The sequence below is a fragment of the Vicia villosa genome, unplaced genomic scaffold, assembly GCF_029867415.1.
Source record: "Vicia villosa cultivar HV-30 ecotype Madison, WI unplaced genomic scaffold, Vvil1.0 ctg.000077F_1_1, whole genome shotgun sequence".
Lineage (NCBI taxonomy): Eukaryota > Viridiplantae > Streptophyta > Magnoliopsida > Fabales > Fabaceae > Vicia > Vicia villosa.
The window spans coordinates 201,500-218,822 of NW_026705001.1; the positions used below are offsets into that span (position 1 = coordinate 201,500).

The following is a 17,323-nucleotide window of genomic DNA, read 5'->3' on the forward strand; positions in this document are numbered from 1 at the left end:
AGAGGACGAAGATGGAAAAATGGTTAAGGCATGCGTCATAGTGGAAAAATAATGTATGCATGAAATGTTATAATAAATTCTTCAACAAAATATTTATATGTCGATGTTGTTATACAATTCAGAAAGGAGTGTGAGAAATATCCAAATTTATTGAAAGACGATAAATCAAATATCTCTATATTGACTGAATGGGAAGTGATACAAGATAGATTTTTTAAAGTCGATGACAATATGAAACTCCACATCAAAGCAATTGAGGAAGATTGCATATCTGAAAAACCACAGACTTGGAACCACCCTCTCAACCGGCAAAAACAAAAGGAGCTCCTAAGAAGGTCAAACCTACAATTCAACGATGCGGTCTCCTTCATATTATGAACATGTTGACAAACTTTTTCCGGAGTCACCAACTCTGAAATCTAAAAAAAAACGTTTTCATAGGAGCCCGCTTTAGCAATCCACCTCATTCACCGCCTCCACCAAAAATCCTATTCTTTGAAGAAATGTTGATTTTTATGAACAAATACATTGAACGGATCATCAATGTAGAGGATGACGGTAACTGTATATTTCGAGCAGTTTCTGCTTTGCTCGGTAAAGGAGAAGAGGATCTCACACTTGTCTGACATCAACTTATCCAAGAGTAGATGGGCAATAAAGAATCATACACACGACTATACGGGAATAAAGAAAATTTTGAAGCAATTTATCACTCTCTTGTTCCTTGCATTAGTGGACCTGCACCAGAAGATAAACGGATGTGCTTCCCTGAAATGAGTCATCTCATAGCAAGTGTGTATTGTGCTTCCCTAAAAACATTTTTCCACTACGCACTGCACCACCTCAAAATCTTAATGATTGTATTATGTGTGTTGGGTGGATTTCAAATTTACGGTATTTTGTTCAAGTTTTTTGAAACTGGGATGCCCTATAGCACTTACATCACCATAGTGGACAGCTCATTCAACTATCAAAGCGGAGACTTGGTCGGACCATTTTGTTGAAAGGATGCAAGATTTCACCAAATTGAGCGAGATTGAAAGAGAATCAAATAAACAAAAATCAAAAGGGGTACCACCAATAGTTAAGGATTTAGCCGACAACAAGTCTTTCTGTTTATTTTAGTATTTATTTATCAATTTATAGAAGTAACATTGTATTAGTGTGTTATGATATCTAATATATACATTTTGAAGTTTGTCAAAAAAAATTGCATTTATTAGATGTTTTGTTTCTGTCTTAATTGTATATGCATTTGGTGCGTCCGAAAATGTACCTCCGGAACTTGGGGGCATTATAGTATTTTTATGAAGTGTCATAGTAATGCATAGAGTGCATTAAGAAATTCTCTATATTTTTATTATTTTACAAACTTAATTGTATGAATTGTTTATATTAAAATATATTTAAAAAATATCTTATCTCACCTCATGGAGTTCTCACACATCATATGCATTGTCAAATTTGCCCTTCTGATTTCGAAGGTGTATCTCTAGAAGCACTTTTTTTTATTTTACGTTGATTTATTCTGTAAATGCATCTACGAAACATTTTCTTAACTGAATTATTTTGGAGTTTTCCCCCATGTTTCTCAATCTAAAATACTTCCGTAAATGCTTCTCCAGAAAAATCTAAATTTTAGGGGAAAAAAATGTTTAAAATATGTATTTCCGAAAGTGTATCTACGAAAGCAATGGACATAAATGTAACTGCGCCAGATGCCTAAGAGTTATGGGGTGGATTGAGATATTCTTTATATTTATCATAAATATTTATGTTTATGTTTAAGTTTAAAATTAATTTTGGTTTTTTTTTTTCTAAACAAGGCTGGTTTATCATGTCTAATCCTCAGGCTCTTGTGTCCAGAATTTTCAAAGCAAGGTACTTTCCGAGATCTTCTTTCTTTGATGCACACCTTGGTAATAACCCCAGTTTTGTTTGGAGAGGTATTTGGAAGGCTCGAGAAGTTCTAACTTTGGGATGCAGGTGGAGTATTGGGGATGGGAGCAATATAAAAGCAATGAACGAACCTTGGCTCTGTGGTAATTGTGACGGGTGTTTGGCTGGACCACAAATGCAAGGTGCGTATAATATTACGGTTAAGGATTTATTGCTGCCCAATGTTAAACAGTGGAATATGAGGGTTATTCGTGATTTGTTTGACTTTACAGTTACAAAAGAAATCTTACAAATGCCTTTGGTCGAGGAAGTTATGGTTGATAGATTGATTTGGAAGGGAGAAAAATATGGTTCTTATAGTGTCAGATCGGGGTACCACATCTGGAGGAAGGCGACGAAAAGAAATGGGGGAGTGGCGGAGAATAGCAACTGGAATAATCTTTGGAAGATATCGGCACCGGCTAGAGTAAAACATCTCCTTTGGAGAAATTGCAAGGAATGCCTCCCTACTAGAATGCGACTCCGTCAGCATCATGTTTCTTGTGCTCATAACTGTCCGTCTTGTGAAGATCCTCATGAAGACGATTGGCATGTTTTTTTTGGGTGTTCAGAAGCAATTTCCTCTTGGAGGGCAGCAGGTTTGTATAATGTTATATCTCCCCGTCTCCACTCTTTGGAGGATGCTAAATCCGTTATTATTGATATTTGTTGCAAGGAAGATAGTCATGTTGCGGGTAGAGTAGCGGTAATGATAGAGGGCTTGTGGAGGAATAGAAATGATTGGCTTTGGAACAATGAAAAGGAAGATGCGACTAAACTTGGTTGGATTGCTTTGCACAAGTGGCAAGAATGGTTTTCTGCTCAACATATTCGACCCTCTGATGGTAACAACAGGGAGTTGGTTCATTGGACTCCACCGCCGAGTGGTAGCTTTAAGTGTAATGTGGATGCGGGTTTTAACCGTCAGTTTGGTACATCGAACCGGGGGCGGTGTCTTCGAGATGATCATGGCGACTTTGTTATTGCTGGCACTGCTTGGGATGGTGGTTCTTTATCTATTCTGGAAGCGGAGGCTTTATCTCTCAAGGAAGCCATCCAAGGTGTTAGTTCCCTTCACATTGATCATGTCTTATTTGAAAGTGACTCTAAGGTGGTAGTCTATAGTCTACGGTCTAAATTAAGTGGTCAGATTTTAATTTGATTATTTCTTCTATTAAGTTGTTGTTACTAGATTTTCCCAACTTTGAGGTAAAATTTGTTAAGCGTCAAGCAAACTTGGTTGCCCATACATTAGCTAAGGCGGCCAATTCTTGGTCTCGACGTATGTTACTTGAATAGATTCCTCTTTGTATTTCTTCTTATTTGATTAGTGAAAGAAGTTAAGTTTGCTTTTGTCAAAAAAAATAAAAAATTAATTTTGGTTTTTGAAAAGTTCAAAACTCAAAACTAAAACTGATTTTAATTTTTTTTTTTTTTTAATTCAAAACAACAGAAAATAACCTCGAACCAAGCTTTAGCATGCATATAAATAAAACCAGTGGACGGCATAACACAAGACTAGCAGCAGCAGTTCAACATGTTAAACTAGATTCATCAATATCATGTTTTGTGTAATGACATCAAACTATCAATAAAATAGCAAATGATTGACCCTCTTTTCTTTTTGTATTATTGTAAACAATTTCCTGAATGCTAATAAATGCTTAAATACAAGGCGTGATGGAAATCAACAGAAGGATTAATTTGATATTTGGGATCCCACTTTCCTTTATGATTTTCATGCTTCTATTCAGAGAGATAGAATCACAAATATTTTAGATACATTTTTAAGGTAACATTCTCTAGCTACAAAATGTGAGAGAGAAATGTTGAACTAAAATGAGCACTAATCATCACAACAAGTTGTGAGCAGGTAAATCTTTTATACTGGAGATGTCTTCAAGAGCAAGCTCCCGCTCTAACTGCGTTCTTGTTGACTTCAAAACATCCTAAAGAAAAAAGCAAAATATCTTAAAGCAATAAGAACACTGTCAAAGAACAATAATAAATTAACCGGTGAGCAAAGAAAATTTTATATGATATATTACGTTAAATTCCATATATGTAGCTCGCTTTGCTAGCCACTGAGCATCCATCATTTGAAAGGCGATGCAGAAAAGGATATCAAATGCCATTTCATCCTCCTCAAGCAGCCGTAGAAAATAGATTCCTGACAAAGAAGATGGATGAACTGCAAGGAGAATAGTTCATCATCAGATGATTTCACATGAAACGTGAAGCAAACATACTTTTGGACTCTATCGTAGTTTGCAACAGAAACCCAAACATAATCTATGAATGTGACGTGATATGACAATATTTCATGGTATCTGTTTAGGTATTACGATTCTCAAAACCATTTTGTCAATAGCGCCTTTATTTTCACTCACGCATAATGTAATCAGTACAACCACTGAATTTCTCCTCAAGAGAATTCAAGTTACCTGATTGAAGATCCAGCATCTGCACCAACATAAATGAAATATTGATTCCAGCTACTGCAAATGGATATTCCCATTCTGCTCTGTCTCCATCTTGTTTAAGCAATAATCGCTGGAATGAAGCCTATGACATTGCCAGGTAGAAATGTGCTAGACTAGTTAGAATCACCCGCTTAATTATTTGTCACAACTATGTAGAATATAAATGTAAATGCAATTATGGTAGAAGAAACTTACTGGATACTTCTGCGCAAAAAAGATGAGGTTCTCTAATGATATAAATCCTCCACCCCTGCAAAACCAAGATAATAAAATTCTTATGAATTCTTTCATAATTTTGAAAACACGTCAAGTTGTCGGCATAAAAAAAAGATATATCTTCCTAAATGTGGAGATATTTTTGTACACACTGTTCCGCTCATTCTAATAAATGACTTAGGCATTCCATGAGTTGCATTTTTTTGTTCTTTTCAGTTAGTTGCTGCACTAAAACTTCAAGATTAGGCATATATTCCTCAAAATGTTTTTTGAGGTAGTGTTTTTTAGTTAAGAATATGCCAGGGAGTTTAACCCTGATTCCAAAAGTAAACAAGAAACTATTAAAATTGAGTATAGATTGGGCTCAATTCAACCCTGATTCCAAAATTAAACAAGAAACTAATAAAATTGAGTATATATTGGGCTCAACTCAACCCCAAAAGCTAGTTCAAGTGATTTTGAGTATGTAACCTATAGCTAACTAAAACCCTATTCATATTCAAGCCCCTACCCCATCTTGTTAGAGCAAAACATATAGCTTTTGACCACACACCTAAAATCTGTTGATGGGTCTGAACCTTGCCATCCCATTTCCTTCCAAAGATCTGATTTAAGTGAAGGAAGCTCCCTGTCAGGATAAGCCAATCTCCACAATAGTAAAAGAGCCTCCTGCACAACAACAAAAAAGAGATTAGAAAATGTAATTCTTTATCAAAATAAAATAAAATGTTAATTACAAGTTTATTTTCAAGTATTATATTATAGAATCTCAAAAGTATGCTATGGATAAATTAGATACATGGAGAGCAGTTTCCTTGGCCACTTGTTAGTTCATCCATGTAAGGAAACTCAATTTACAAATGTAAGCAAACTCAATTTATAAATGGTATCAGGTGCGTATCAAAACGACAGCAGGATTGGACAAACACAAAATATAGAAAGAAAAATCATTCATGTGATTAGGTGAGAAAAACATTAAATACATACTTGGTGCTCTGTTTTAGAACCATCAAAAGGGACTTCAAGCCGTTGCCGTAAGTTTCTTAGTCTTTCTTCCTAAGAAAGAAAGAAATATGAATAAATATGACATAAATACATGTAGCAGATTACTGAAAGTTAAAAAAACAAAAGCATACAGTCAGTGAAAATTATTGTTCGACAAATGAGAACATTTACTTAACAACTATTTGATTAAAATTGATTGTTCAGATAACTTTTTCAATTATAATTCCCACAATTTTTATAAATCTCATGTGATCTTTAATTAAAAAGGAAAAAAAACAAGTACGTTAATGGATATAGAACAATGCAACCAAATACATATCAATATCATCAAATTCCAATGAATTATCCATTACCCACCTATTCTTTGCAAAAAAACAACACGGTGATAATATCCTATCAAGTGTTTTTATTATCTATTATTACCCACCTATTCAAGAAATTGTGTGGCAGTATCAAACCAAATCCGGTGATAATATCCTATCTAGTGTTTTTATCATCAAAAATCAGAATTTCCCCGGTCACCGTTTCTTTTTCAAAAGACAGAGGATGATTGAGTAAGGGGCTTTGGTGGAGTTCAATTCAAAGGTATGCTCAGATATGTCTACTAAGTTCATAATTTAGATCAACCATATTTTAGGATAGGGTTAACTTAAGATTGAAGTTGGTTACTTGATTTTGATCAAAACACACTTATAGAAATTTAAATAAGATATCACAATACATACCTGCACAGGACTAAGAGGTGGAGGCAGCATCCTATTATTTTGTAAGTAAAGAGCATTAGAAGGAAGAGATAAAAGACGACCAAGAAGAGTCCCAGACCCTATTACAACGTTCGCTGCAAAGGCAATATGAAATGATTGATCACATGTCAGATAATCACAACTAAAATCATGCAATTTGCATTTTATTTTTATTTGTACACCAGTCAACAATGGGGAAAAGGTAGATATAAAACATACATAAGAACCAGATTTTCCCCATAGTCCATAAATGATATTTTCAAAAATGAAAAAAATATATAAGCAATCCCTTTGATAGTAAATTCATCTATTTACAAAAACAACAAACACCAAAGAGTGTAAACATGATTATCAAATTGTGAATTCGATAATCAAATCTTGTCATGAGTTGTAAGATTCATACATGAACTTCAAAACAATCAATGAATAGTTCATAAAACAAAATGACAAATAAAATGTAGCTGAATAAACAAAATTTAGCAGTAAGTTGCAATTCATTATCAAAATTAATTGAGAATCGAGCTGTGATTCATATTCAAAATTGATATGCGCAGCGCCGTCGATTCAGTCAACAAATACTCAAGACAAGCTCCAAAAGAAATGCTCGATCGAGCAAATCCTACAACTAATTCTTTTAGCCGACACTCTAAACGTAAAATTTCAGATTCAGAGGAAAAATAGATCATCAACTTTCCTAACAAATCATTTGTAATAGGATTTTATTCGCTCCATTACTATCACTAGTGGAAAATATGTCCACAATCCTCTAGCATAGAATGTACGAACTGAGAAGTTCAGAGGAAAAATGGATCATCAACTTTCCTGATAAATCATTTGGAATAGGAATTATTCACTCCATAACTATCACTAATGGTAAATAAGTCCACAGTCAGCTAGCATAGAATGTAAAAACTGAGAAACAATCTAATATTGCTTTTCACTAGACAATTAAAGCAAAACAATTTATACTCAATTATCACTAACAATGTCAAGTATAAATTAATGGCAAGCCAAATCGCCGTACACATACCTAACCACTGTGCCCATTGCGCAATAAGGTTCGAAAACAAGAATGTCCAATGAATTTGAGCCTTCTTTCTCTCATCATCCCACAAATCTTCAAGTGTACATATCTTCATAATCGATAAACATAACATTAAAAAACATAAAATCAAACAAAAACAAAATGAACTAAACCCCTACTCCCAAAATAAAAAACAACAACAATTTCAAACCTTCTTGTTCTCAATATAATCATCACCCCCCAACAACGGCTCATTCAAAGAATCAAACTCCGAAGCATCCAAATGATCCTTCCTTTTACCATCGACATCCCCATGATGGAGCCTTCTCCTCAACGTTTTTGAAGACATTAAAACTCTTCTTTACTATATATCTCAGCCTACAAGTCAAAAAAAAAAATTCACAATTCTAAAATCCCAAAACCACCAAGTTCATCAATTCTAACAAAACCCCATTATGTTCATAACAAGCACCATACAAAATTAACCTCTCAAATTACTCAACTCAATGAAAATCAACACAATATACAAATCAACATAACTGAATTTCAAAAGGGGCAATAGCAATAGCAATAGCAATAGCAACAATAACACATACAGCATATAAACCCTAATTTCAAGTAAACGGAAATTCAAATCAACAAATTGTTAACAACAGTACCTGAATTTTTCTCAGACTGAAACGAATCTCAGTACGAAAATGCAAAGTAACAAAAATATTTTTAGGGTTTTATAAATAAAATTGAAATTGGAAGAAAATCATAAATTGTTTTTACTTTTCGTGCTTGAAAAGGAAGAAAAAAAGAACTTTTCCTTAAAAATAAAAGAATAAAAAAAAAAGTTAAAATAAAGAAATAAATGAAGGGTGACGTGTCTGTGACAGTAGCGTGTTGGTAGAGACAGGTCAAATGCGTGCTGGGTGTGGAAACTCTTTGACTAATTTTGAAGATAAATAGATTCTATTTTTAATTTTTGTTTTCATGGAATTTTTAGTAGACTTAATTTGAGCATTTTTTAGGATAATTGTATTTTGTTATGTGTCAATTTTCTAAAAAAAATGTTTTATTAGGAAATTTTTCTAAATAAACTACTTCCCAACTGTATCTAACAGTAAATTTTTTATGTAAACATTGTAATTGTTTGTTTGAGTTGAGTTGTAAATCCATATTTGAGCTTTTATTCTAGTAGTATTGATGTATTTTATTAACTGTTAGTCTCAAAAAATAGTAAATATAGATTTTATAAATTTATATTGAAAATAATGTATTTCAGTTAATATAATCAATTAAATTTGCAATTATAATTATTTTTAAAAACATATATAATTAATTTAAATAACAAATGAGTGGAGTTAATTATCTCGTTAAATTATTTTGGTTGGTATTGATAGTTATATAAAAATATTAAAATAAAGACATGTTTGAACTTGCGATACATATGCGAGTTCGAGACCACAACACAAAATATTGTTATCAAGTGGAATTATTGAACTTAAACAATTTAAAAAAATTATATTGATAAAGTATAAAAAAAAATAGAAAAGTACTAAAAATATATACTTAGTAATTGATTAATTAAGTTTAAATTAGAACCTTGATTTTGAGTAGCTCAACTAGTTTTTAATATGTCGAAAGAGGAAAGGCAATAGTCTTTTTATGAACATTTCTGAAATTGAGGTCTAATTTTAAATGTTTCAAACTTTAAGGCTATGTTTGGGAGTTTGGAGGGGAAGGGAGGGGAAGGCTTTGGAAAATAGGAAGAATTGGATGAAAATGCTAAAAAGATTTTGGATAGGAGGGTTTTGGAGGGTTTGAGTTTACTCATAACACCAAAAACCTCATAAAATGGGGGAACTCAAAAATTGTATTAAAGGAGGGTTTTGGAGGATTTTGAAGGGCTTACATAAATTTTCCAAATATCTTTTAGGTTGTTATAGTTTTATGAAAATTAAAAATTTAGTAATGATAATGACTCTTTTATCATTCTAAACAAAATCATTTTTTCAAAAAATGTTAAATATTTTCCTACATTTTTTTAAAATTTAATTTTTGGAAGTCTTCCCCTCCCCTCCCCTCCAAACTCCCAAACATAGCCTAAGAGTTTAAACTTAAAATTCTAAGACGAAATAAATTTAAAATAAATAAGTTTTTTAAAGTTAAATCTCTCAAAATTAAAATTAGTCTTCAAAGCTTCTACTTTTTTATCTAAAAAATTTTATTTCAAAATTATATTTTTCAAGCATATCTTTTTGGCTTTTATGAGAAAAAAATTGAAATTATTTTTTAAAATTTAAAGTCCAAATATATGTATTTTTTAAATAGTTTAAAAAACAATATTTAAATGAATTATATTTTTTGAAAATACAAATTAAAAAAAAAAACAAATTTTTTTTGTTACAAATAGAGTTTTAAGTTCAAGAAGTTGTTCATTGGATCTTTATTAATTCTCTCGCACTCTTTAAAAAACTAAAAATACCTCTTGCATCATTAGAAGTAGGAGGTACGGTATAAATATTTTGAACTCGACCAACCATGCCCTGAATTTTAAAGGAAAAATCTGTTTTATTGGGAGCGGGGACGGGGCAGACGGGAATGTTAGTATCTCATCCGCACCCATCCCGCTTTGTCCCCAGTTATTAAATTTAATTTATTATTCTTAGTTGTAATAATTTTATTATTCATTTAGCCTTATTAATATTAAGATAACAAGTTTAATAGAATTATTACTCTTTTTTAAAAATATATAATAAATAAGAATGACCAAGTATTATGATTATTTTTAAAATGATCAAGTACTTAGTTTAGTTATTGGTTTTTATTGCTATAAAAAAATATGTATTTAAAAAATTAAAAAAAAAAAACTACAATTTATGGGAATTGGAAGGGAGTAGTCAATTTGTTACCTTTGACTGGACTTGGGGCACGGCGCGGCTAGTGAAGAGAGGAGGGGTGGGGATGATATTACTTAAACTCACCCTTACCCAGCCCCCGTTGTAATGCCTAGTCCGGAGTTTGAATTTAGGCGCACCACATGCTACAACAAACCATGCCCATCAGAAAAACACTAATTCCAAAAATATATACGTCTAAATTATAATCTTCAGAAACACCCTAAGAAAATTGATATCCATATACACTCTTTTAAATAACATGACCCGTATTTTCCTCCTCATTTCCTTACATCTGAAATTAAGTGAAAAAGCACACACATAACCTCTCAAAATTCTGGACTCAACATTCTTTAAAAAAAATCTCTCAATTTTCACTCATTTTATTCAGAGTAAGTTCCTTAATCAATTTTGATCATTCATTTCTCACATTTGAAGAGTAATTCAATAAATTTCTCATCATTGCCTTACTTTTTGTTTTGATGCATCCAAAATTTTCATAGATTTTAGGGTTTATATTGGTATGAATTATGATACGTCAAATCCAAATTTTGAAATCCTGATTGTTAATGCGGAAACCACAATCAACACTACTAATACGAAAAGCTAAAATTAGATTGTTACTTTAATCAGAGACAACGTAGACCTCAAACATCTTTTGGCTCAATCTAAGGGAGAGAAAATCGTGACTCATTGCTTAATCACTCAAACGGTGTTTGACCTTAAAAATATGAAAAATGTGTCATGATTGGCGCATTTTTCTTGTACTCATACCAATATTCTAAGATTTTGACATAAGTCCAGCTCACCAAAAGTAGTGCGAATGGGGCAATTCCCAAGTGATTCAGAATGCTCTCCTCAAAGTCATTGAAAGGAATGCAGAAACTTGTTATGGAAAATAAACATTCATGGAAAGGAATGGCACACCCCTTCATACTTCTTACACACCATTTTGTTTCCTATGGGAAAAGTAATCCTCAATTCGAGGGGGAACCATCTCGATGAAAGCATGATCCCGACAGCCATTACCAGTGAAGACAAATATGACATCTAACATTTCTTGGTCCACCCACATAGTTAAATTGTCTTCCATTACATTTTGGGTTCCTTGGCATGAGTTATCCATTTTAAAACTACTGCCAACACATCAAAAAGACAAAACATCTTTTTTGATCCCTCAACTATACCCTTGGGCTCAGATTGGTCTCTTAATTTTTTTCGTGTCACCTTGATCCTTTAACTTTTAAATAGAGGCGTATGATTCCTTTTTGCCTACTTCGTTAGTCAAAGTTTGTTAAAAATCTACGTGGCGGTGACAGGTGGATTTGACCAACTCTTGTGATGGAGTTAGGGTTGGAAAAATCGATGTTAAACATTATTGCTGAAATTTTAGGTTTTGCTCTTAGTCATCTTCCTCAAATTCACTAACTTTCCCAAGTCCAAAACCCCACAACAACATCAATGCATAACAACTTTACCACTACCAGACCTATTATCTCCCATTTTTCATAGCTTGTTGTAATTGTGTTTCATTAAACAAATTTGTTGTCTTGCCTATTGTAAATACAGGTGCCTACTATAAATACAGGGTATCCTCTGCGCACAACTGTAGAGAATAATTTGTAATCCCTCGAACTGTGTAGGACCATATAGGCGATCAAGTTCTCCCTCTAGAGATTTAACACTACTGCTTTCCCAGTCAAAAATCGAACTCAAAATCTGTGATTAAGCTGTGAGAGATAATTCATCTACTTTGCATAATAGTGTTTATAGTAATTCACATACATCTTTTAAATTATGAATACCAGGGTCATCCTCATTTTTTGAAGTTCTAAAATAGGTTCTCAACGTTTGTAATATCTCTCCACCATCTAAGACATCTATTTAGCTATGTTCAGATTGTTGCTTTGGAAAATAACATTGCCTTATTTCTCCCTCCTCCTCAATTGTTTATAAAAAATCCCTTTGAACTTGTTGTTTTTGACCTCTGAGGACCCATCCCTATGAAAATCATTTAATGGCTATACAAATTTTCATATTTGTGTTGATGTCTTTTCTATATTTGTTTGGGTTTTTTCTTTAGCTCTTGCGTCTAATACCATGGATAAATTTATACAATTTGAAGTCATGATTGAACTTCAGTTCGGCTACAAAATTAAATATGTGGCTACAAAATTAAATATGTCCAAAGTGATAAAGGAGGCGATTTCTCCATTTCACTAAGTATCTTACAACCCTAGGCATTGTTCATCATCTAGCTTGTCCACACACCCATCGACAAAATGGTTTTGGTAGAGAGAAAACATAGGAATATTGTTGAAACATATGTTAACTTACACTCTTAGCTCAAGTAAAAATTTCACTATAATATTAGGACCAAGCTTTTGCTACTGCTGCTTACCTCATTAATAACCGTCTACCAATTCCATTCTTGGTCACAAATCTCCCTACTTTGTCCTTCTACATAAAATCAGGATTGCATAATTCTTAGAACCTTTTGGATGTGATTGTTTTCCTTTCCTTTCTCCCTACAATTCAAACAAACTTGATTAATGTAGATCTCAAGAGTGTGTTTTTCTAGGATATTTCATGTATCCCAAAGGTTACAAATGATTGTATTTACAACTCTAAAAATGTAATATTTAATGAACTCAAATTTCCATACTATGTGATCATATCCAAAGAGTCCTCTTCTCATACTTTTGTTCCTACACACTCCTTAGCAGATTGGATAACCTCAACTTTATCCTTATTTATTCCTACACACTCTACTAATCATATACTTAGTCTTCACTTGCATACATCACCACATCTTCCTCAACACCAAATCTTGCAAACTTTATTCCTTATGTGCCTAGTCCACAACCTACACAGCTTTCCAAAATCTTATTTAGTCTCTTAAAATGAGATTACAACCTCACCCACCTCACCTCTTACACCCCAAACACCTCTCTCTCTCTCTCTCTCTCTCTCTCTCTCTCTCTCTCTCTCTCTCTCTCTCTCTCTCTCTCTCTCTCTCAAAAATACATTTTCACCACTACATTTTATAGCTTCAACCACCACAATCCAAAACTCTTAATTTGTCTCTTTTATTACAACTACCAATTCTAGCTCTAACCAAAATTCCATACCACTGTCACTACTTCCTGTTATTCATAATGTCTGCCTAGGGTTCTTCATGGTATTTGTTAGAAAAACTTAATCGAACCAAATCAAACCATAGTAAAAATTCATTTGAACTGAATCGAATCGTTTCAATTTACTAAAAAATGAGCTAAACCAAAATTATTAGTTTCGTATACCGTTTCGAAATTCTAAACCGTTAAAAGATAATTTTTTTCAAACGGAACTGTTTATCAAAGAATTGAACTGTTAAGCTATTTTTCAAAAATAAAAATTTTTAAGATTAACTTTTTTAAGCATTTTTTCAGTTTTGGTTCGGTTCGAGTTCAATTTCAGTTCGATTTGATTTCAGTTAGGGTTTGGTTCTAGAACTATTTGTGCATAATGATTTGGTTCACTAACCAACTATAACGGTTTGGTTATTTTAACTTCAGTTCAGTTTAATTTAGTTCTTAGTTTTTTTTTAACAGCCTTAATGATAATGTCGTCTCATGCCAAAAATGGCATCAACCAACTTAGACTACATCTCACCCTTAAATGATATTAACCCGAGAGGGTTGACCTAGTGGGAGGGTGTTTGGGTCTCAAGGGTTTGCTCCCCTTGAAGTCCTGAATTCGAAGGAGCCTAGGACCAACTTTCAGAGGCTACATGGGGCAGTAATGCTCTCGGGTGGATTAGTTGGTACAGAAGAAATGAGACCACTCTATAAAAAAAACCCTTAAATGATATTACACATACCATATATATATATATATATATATATATATATATATATATATATATATATATATATATATATATATATATATATATATATATATATATATATATATATATATATATATATATATATATATATATAGTTGAGTGTCCGATCTATCTTTTAAAAAACTTTCAAAAACACAAATAGAAAGTGGATTCCACCGTTTATTAATTTATCTACACGTGTATTTTTCTTTTAAAATATAAGATATTTTGAATACAAAGAAGGATCATGCTAACGAGTGCCCCCGGGACACTCTTTAAGGTTTCCAAATAAATAAAATATTATCTAAATTAATTAATTGTTTCAATTTTCAATTCATTAAATACAAATATTTTCAATAAAACATAAATTTTGTTACTTTAAAGAAGTCAATTATTTCTATTTTTAATGCAATGAATACAAGTATTAATAACAGAACATATCATTTTTATACTCTTAATCAGTGCCCCTGGGACACTCGTTAACATTGCCCTACAAAGAAACATATAATGTATAAAATATTCTTCCAATTAATTAAAAGATGCCAATAATTTCTTGTAGAATTATAAAAATAATTATGTACTAATTATTAAAAAATGAAATCAATATCTAATCAAAATTTCTCAAAATTATTAAATTATTATTATTTTCATAAATATTACTTCTATTATATAATTCTTCAATCAGAGTTAAAATATTATATTTATATAAATTGTTCATTAAAAAAATGCTAATATGTGATAAATTAGAACATAGCTTTTACAGAAAAGAGTAAAACAAAATCAACACTCTTTAACATTAAAAATATTACTTTAAAATCAAATAGTCACACTCACATTAAAAACGTTACTTTAAAATCAAATAATAAATCATTCATCTTTTTTATCAAAATTCTTAAGAGTGATAATCACTAACAAATTTATCTTTTTTTTTTCATCTCAATTATTCTCCTCATCTTATCTTAATCTTAATCTTAATATCTTAATATATATAAATGGAAGGTTGTCATGATGGCAACCCTAGCCACGTGTCATCATGATAGCTATTTCCTAGCCACGTATCACCATGATAGCTACTCTTAACAAAAAAACCTAATGTGTTATTTACTAAATTGACCCTATATTAAAAATAAATATTAATAATAATAATAACATAATAAATTGTCCCTTATTAAAAATAAATATTAATAACAATAACAAAATCCATTTTATAATCACTTTAATTATAACTAATATACTACAATTATGATAATATAAAAGTAAAAAACAAAAAAAAATAATAATTACTACTCAACAAAAATTTAAAGAAACCAAGTAAGAATAAAACTATTTAAAACTTTATTCCTATTTTTATATAAATTGTTAATTAGTAATTACATCATATATTTAATTTTATATAACTCAAAATTAAATGATGAAATATAATTTTTAAAAAATTCATTTATATAAATTAGAATAATAATTTTTAAAATTTAAATTAACAAATTTATTTTTAATTTTAAAACTGTTTTTGAAAAATAATTTATCAAATGACTTTTTTTAATATTTCTCTAATTTTAATAGTAATAATATATTTTGGTGTAAATTATTATAAAAATTGAATTTGTCTCAATTTTATTCTGGGGCTAAATCATATATTTAATTTTATATAATTCAAATTTTAATCTTGACATTTAATAAAATATATTTTTTATTTATATAAGTTAGTACGATAATTTTTAAAGTTCAAATTACTAATTTTTTAAAACTTTTAAACTGTTTATATATATATATATATATATATATATATATATATATATATATATATATATATATATATATATATATATATATATATATATATATATTTTCTATTTCATAACCACCTACAACTTTTTAATTTTTAGTTTTTTTTCATCTCTTTAACTATTCATTAAAGGTGCCATATATTACTATTTTAATGCAATATTTTATTTCTGTTTTTTTCGGTTACTATTTTTTTATTAATGGTTACTATTTTAATACAATATTTTATTTCTGTTTTTTTCGGTTATTATTTTTTATTAATGGGTAAAATATCCAACGTGATATTTCTTCTTCCAACTTCTACGATAGTTTCACATTTGGTGCATCCTTCTCCTTCTACAGGGGTTACAAAATAGTTTATCTTCCATATGCAAAAAAAAAAAATGGTTCCTACAACCGTTACATATCACATATCCCATAAATAATCGTAAATCTAATAACTTCATTTGCAGATCTAGATAGACTTTTTTCTTCTCACTCCCACCTATATATTTGGATTCAAATCTGTCTGCTTATTCATCCGATCTCTTCAACTTCGACAAGAGAAAAAAGTGCAAATAGGGTTTCCAAATCACTTTGCTAGGATTTCCACCAAAACTCATATTCTCACCATCATCTTTCTTTTATTCTTTCTCTTTCTTTTTCATGCTCTTTTCTTAACAAGTTTGTGTTATTTAGTGGTGCTGGAAACTAATTTACCTGAATGGGTTGATCCCAAGTCTATATTATGTGAGTTTTTTAAATTGGGTTAGTGTGTTAAGGGCTTCAAATGCAAATTTTTACCTGATTTGAATGCTCGGAAGAAAGGAGAATATATAAATTATACAGTGATAAGTGTGATGATAATATGTGGTTCATTGATGTTGTTTGTTTGTTATTGTTTTGGTTTTGATGAATTTTCATTTTCATTTTTTTCTGGCGAGGAATGACAGTCACATTGGAGAGAGTGGAGGAGTCGAACCAAAATGAGAATAATCAGAACAATTGGTATTTGCAAGCATGTTGTGCAATTGATTTGTCCTATTATTTTCAATATTGTAAAGTTGATTGTCATTTTATTTTCAATATAGTAAAGTTGATTGTCCTTTTATTTTCAATATAGTAAAGTGGATTATTGTTTCAAAGCAAAATCGTCAAAGTTGCCTTTTATTATTCTAATTAATTGGTATTCAAAATTTGATAATAATGCTAATAAATAAAATATTTATTTAATAAAAGTTAATATGATAATAAAATAAAATTAATAATAGTGCTAATAAATAAAATATTTATTTAATCAATACTATATGATCTAATTAATAAAATAAAATCAATAATTACATATTCAACCATTTGTGTATTATATAGATTTATTACATGTAAATGTTTTATATATA

At 30.7% G+C, this 17,323-nt stretch overlaps 1 protein-coding gene across 1 annotated transcript; it reads right to left on the reverse strand.

The window, feature by feature from the left end:
* Positions 1–3,530: 3,530 nt before the first annotated feature.
* On the reverse strand, positions 3,531–8,223 carry LOC131623681 (uncharacterized). Its single transcript, XM_058894695.1, has 10 exons — positions 8,069–8,223; positions 7,621–7,787; positions 7,416–7,518; positions 6,368–6,480; positions 5,625–5,693; positions 5,191–5,306; positions 4,617–4,671; positions 4,383–4,503; positions 3,987–4,129; positions 3,531–3,887 (listed from the first exon to the last, which is right to left on the reverse strand). Exons 2-10 carry the CDS (start codon positions 7,756–7,758, stop codon positions 3,792–3,794), a joined length of 954 nt encoding a protein of 317 aa, XP_058750678.1. The 5' UTR covers positions 7,759–7,787; positions 8,069–8,223; the 3' UTR covers positions 3,531–3,791.
* Between the last annotated feature and the right edge of the window lie 9,100 nt (positions 8,224–17,323).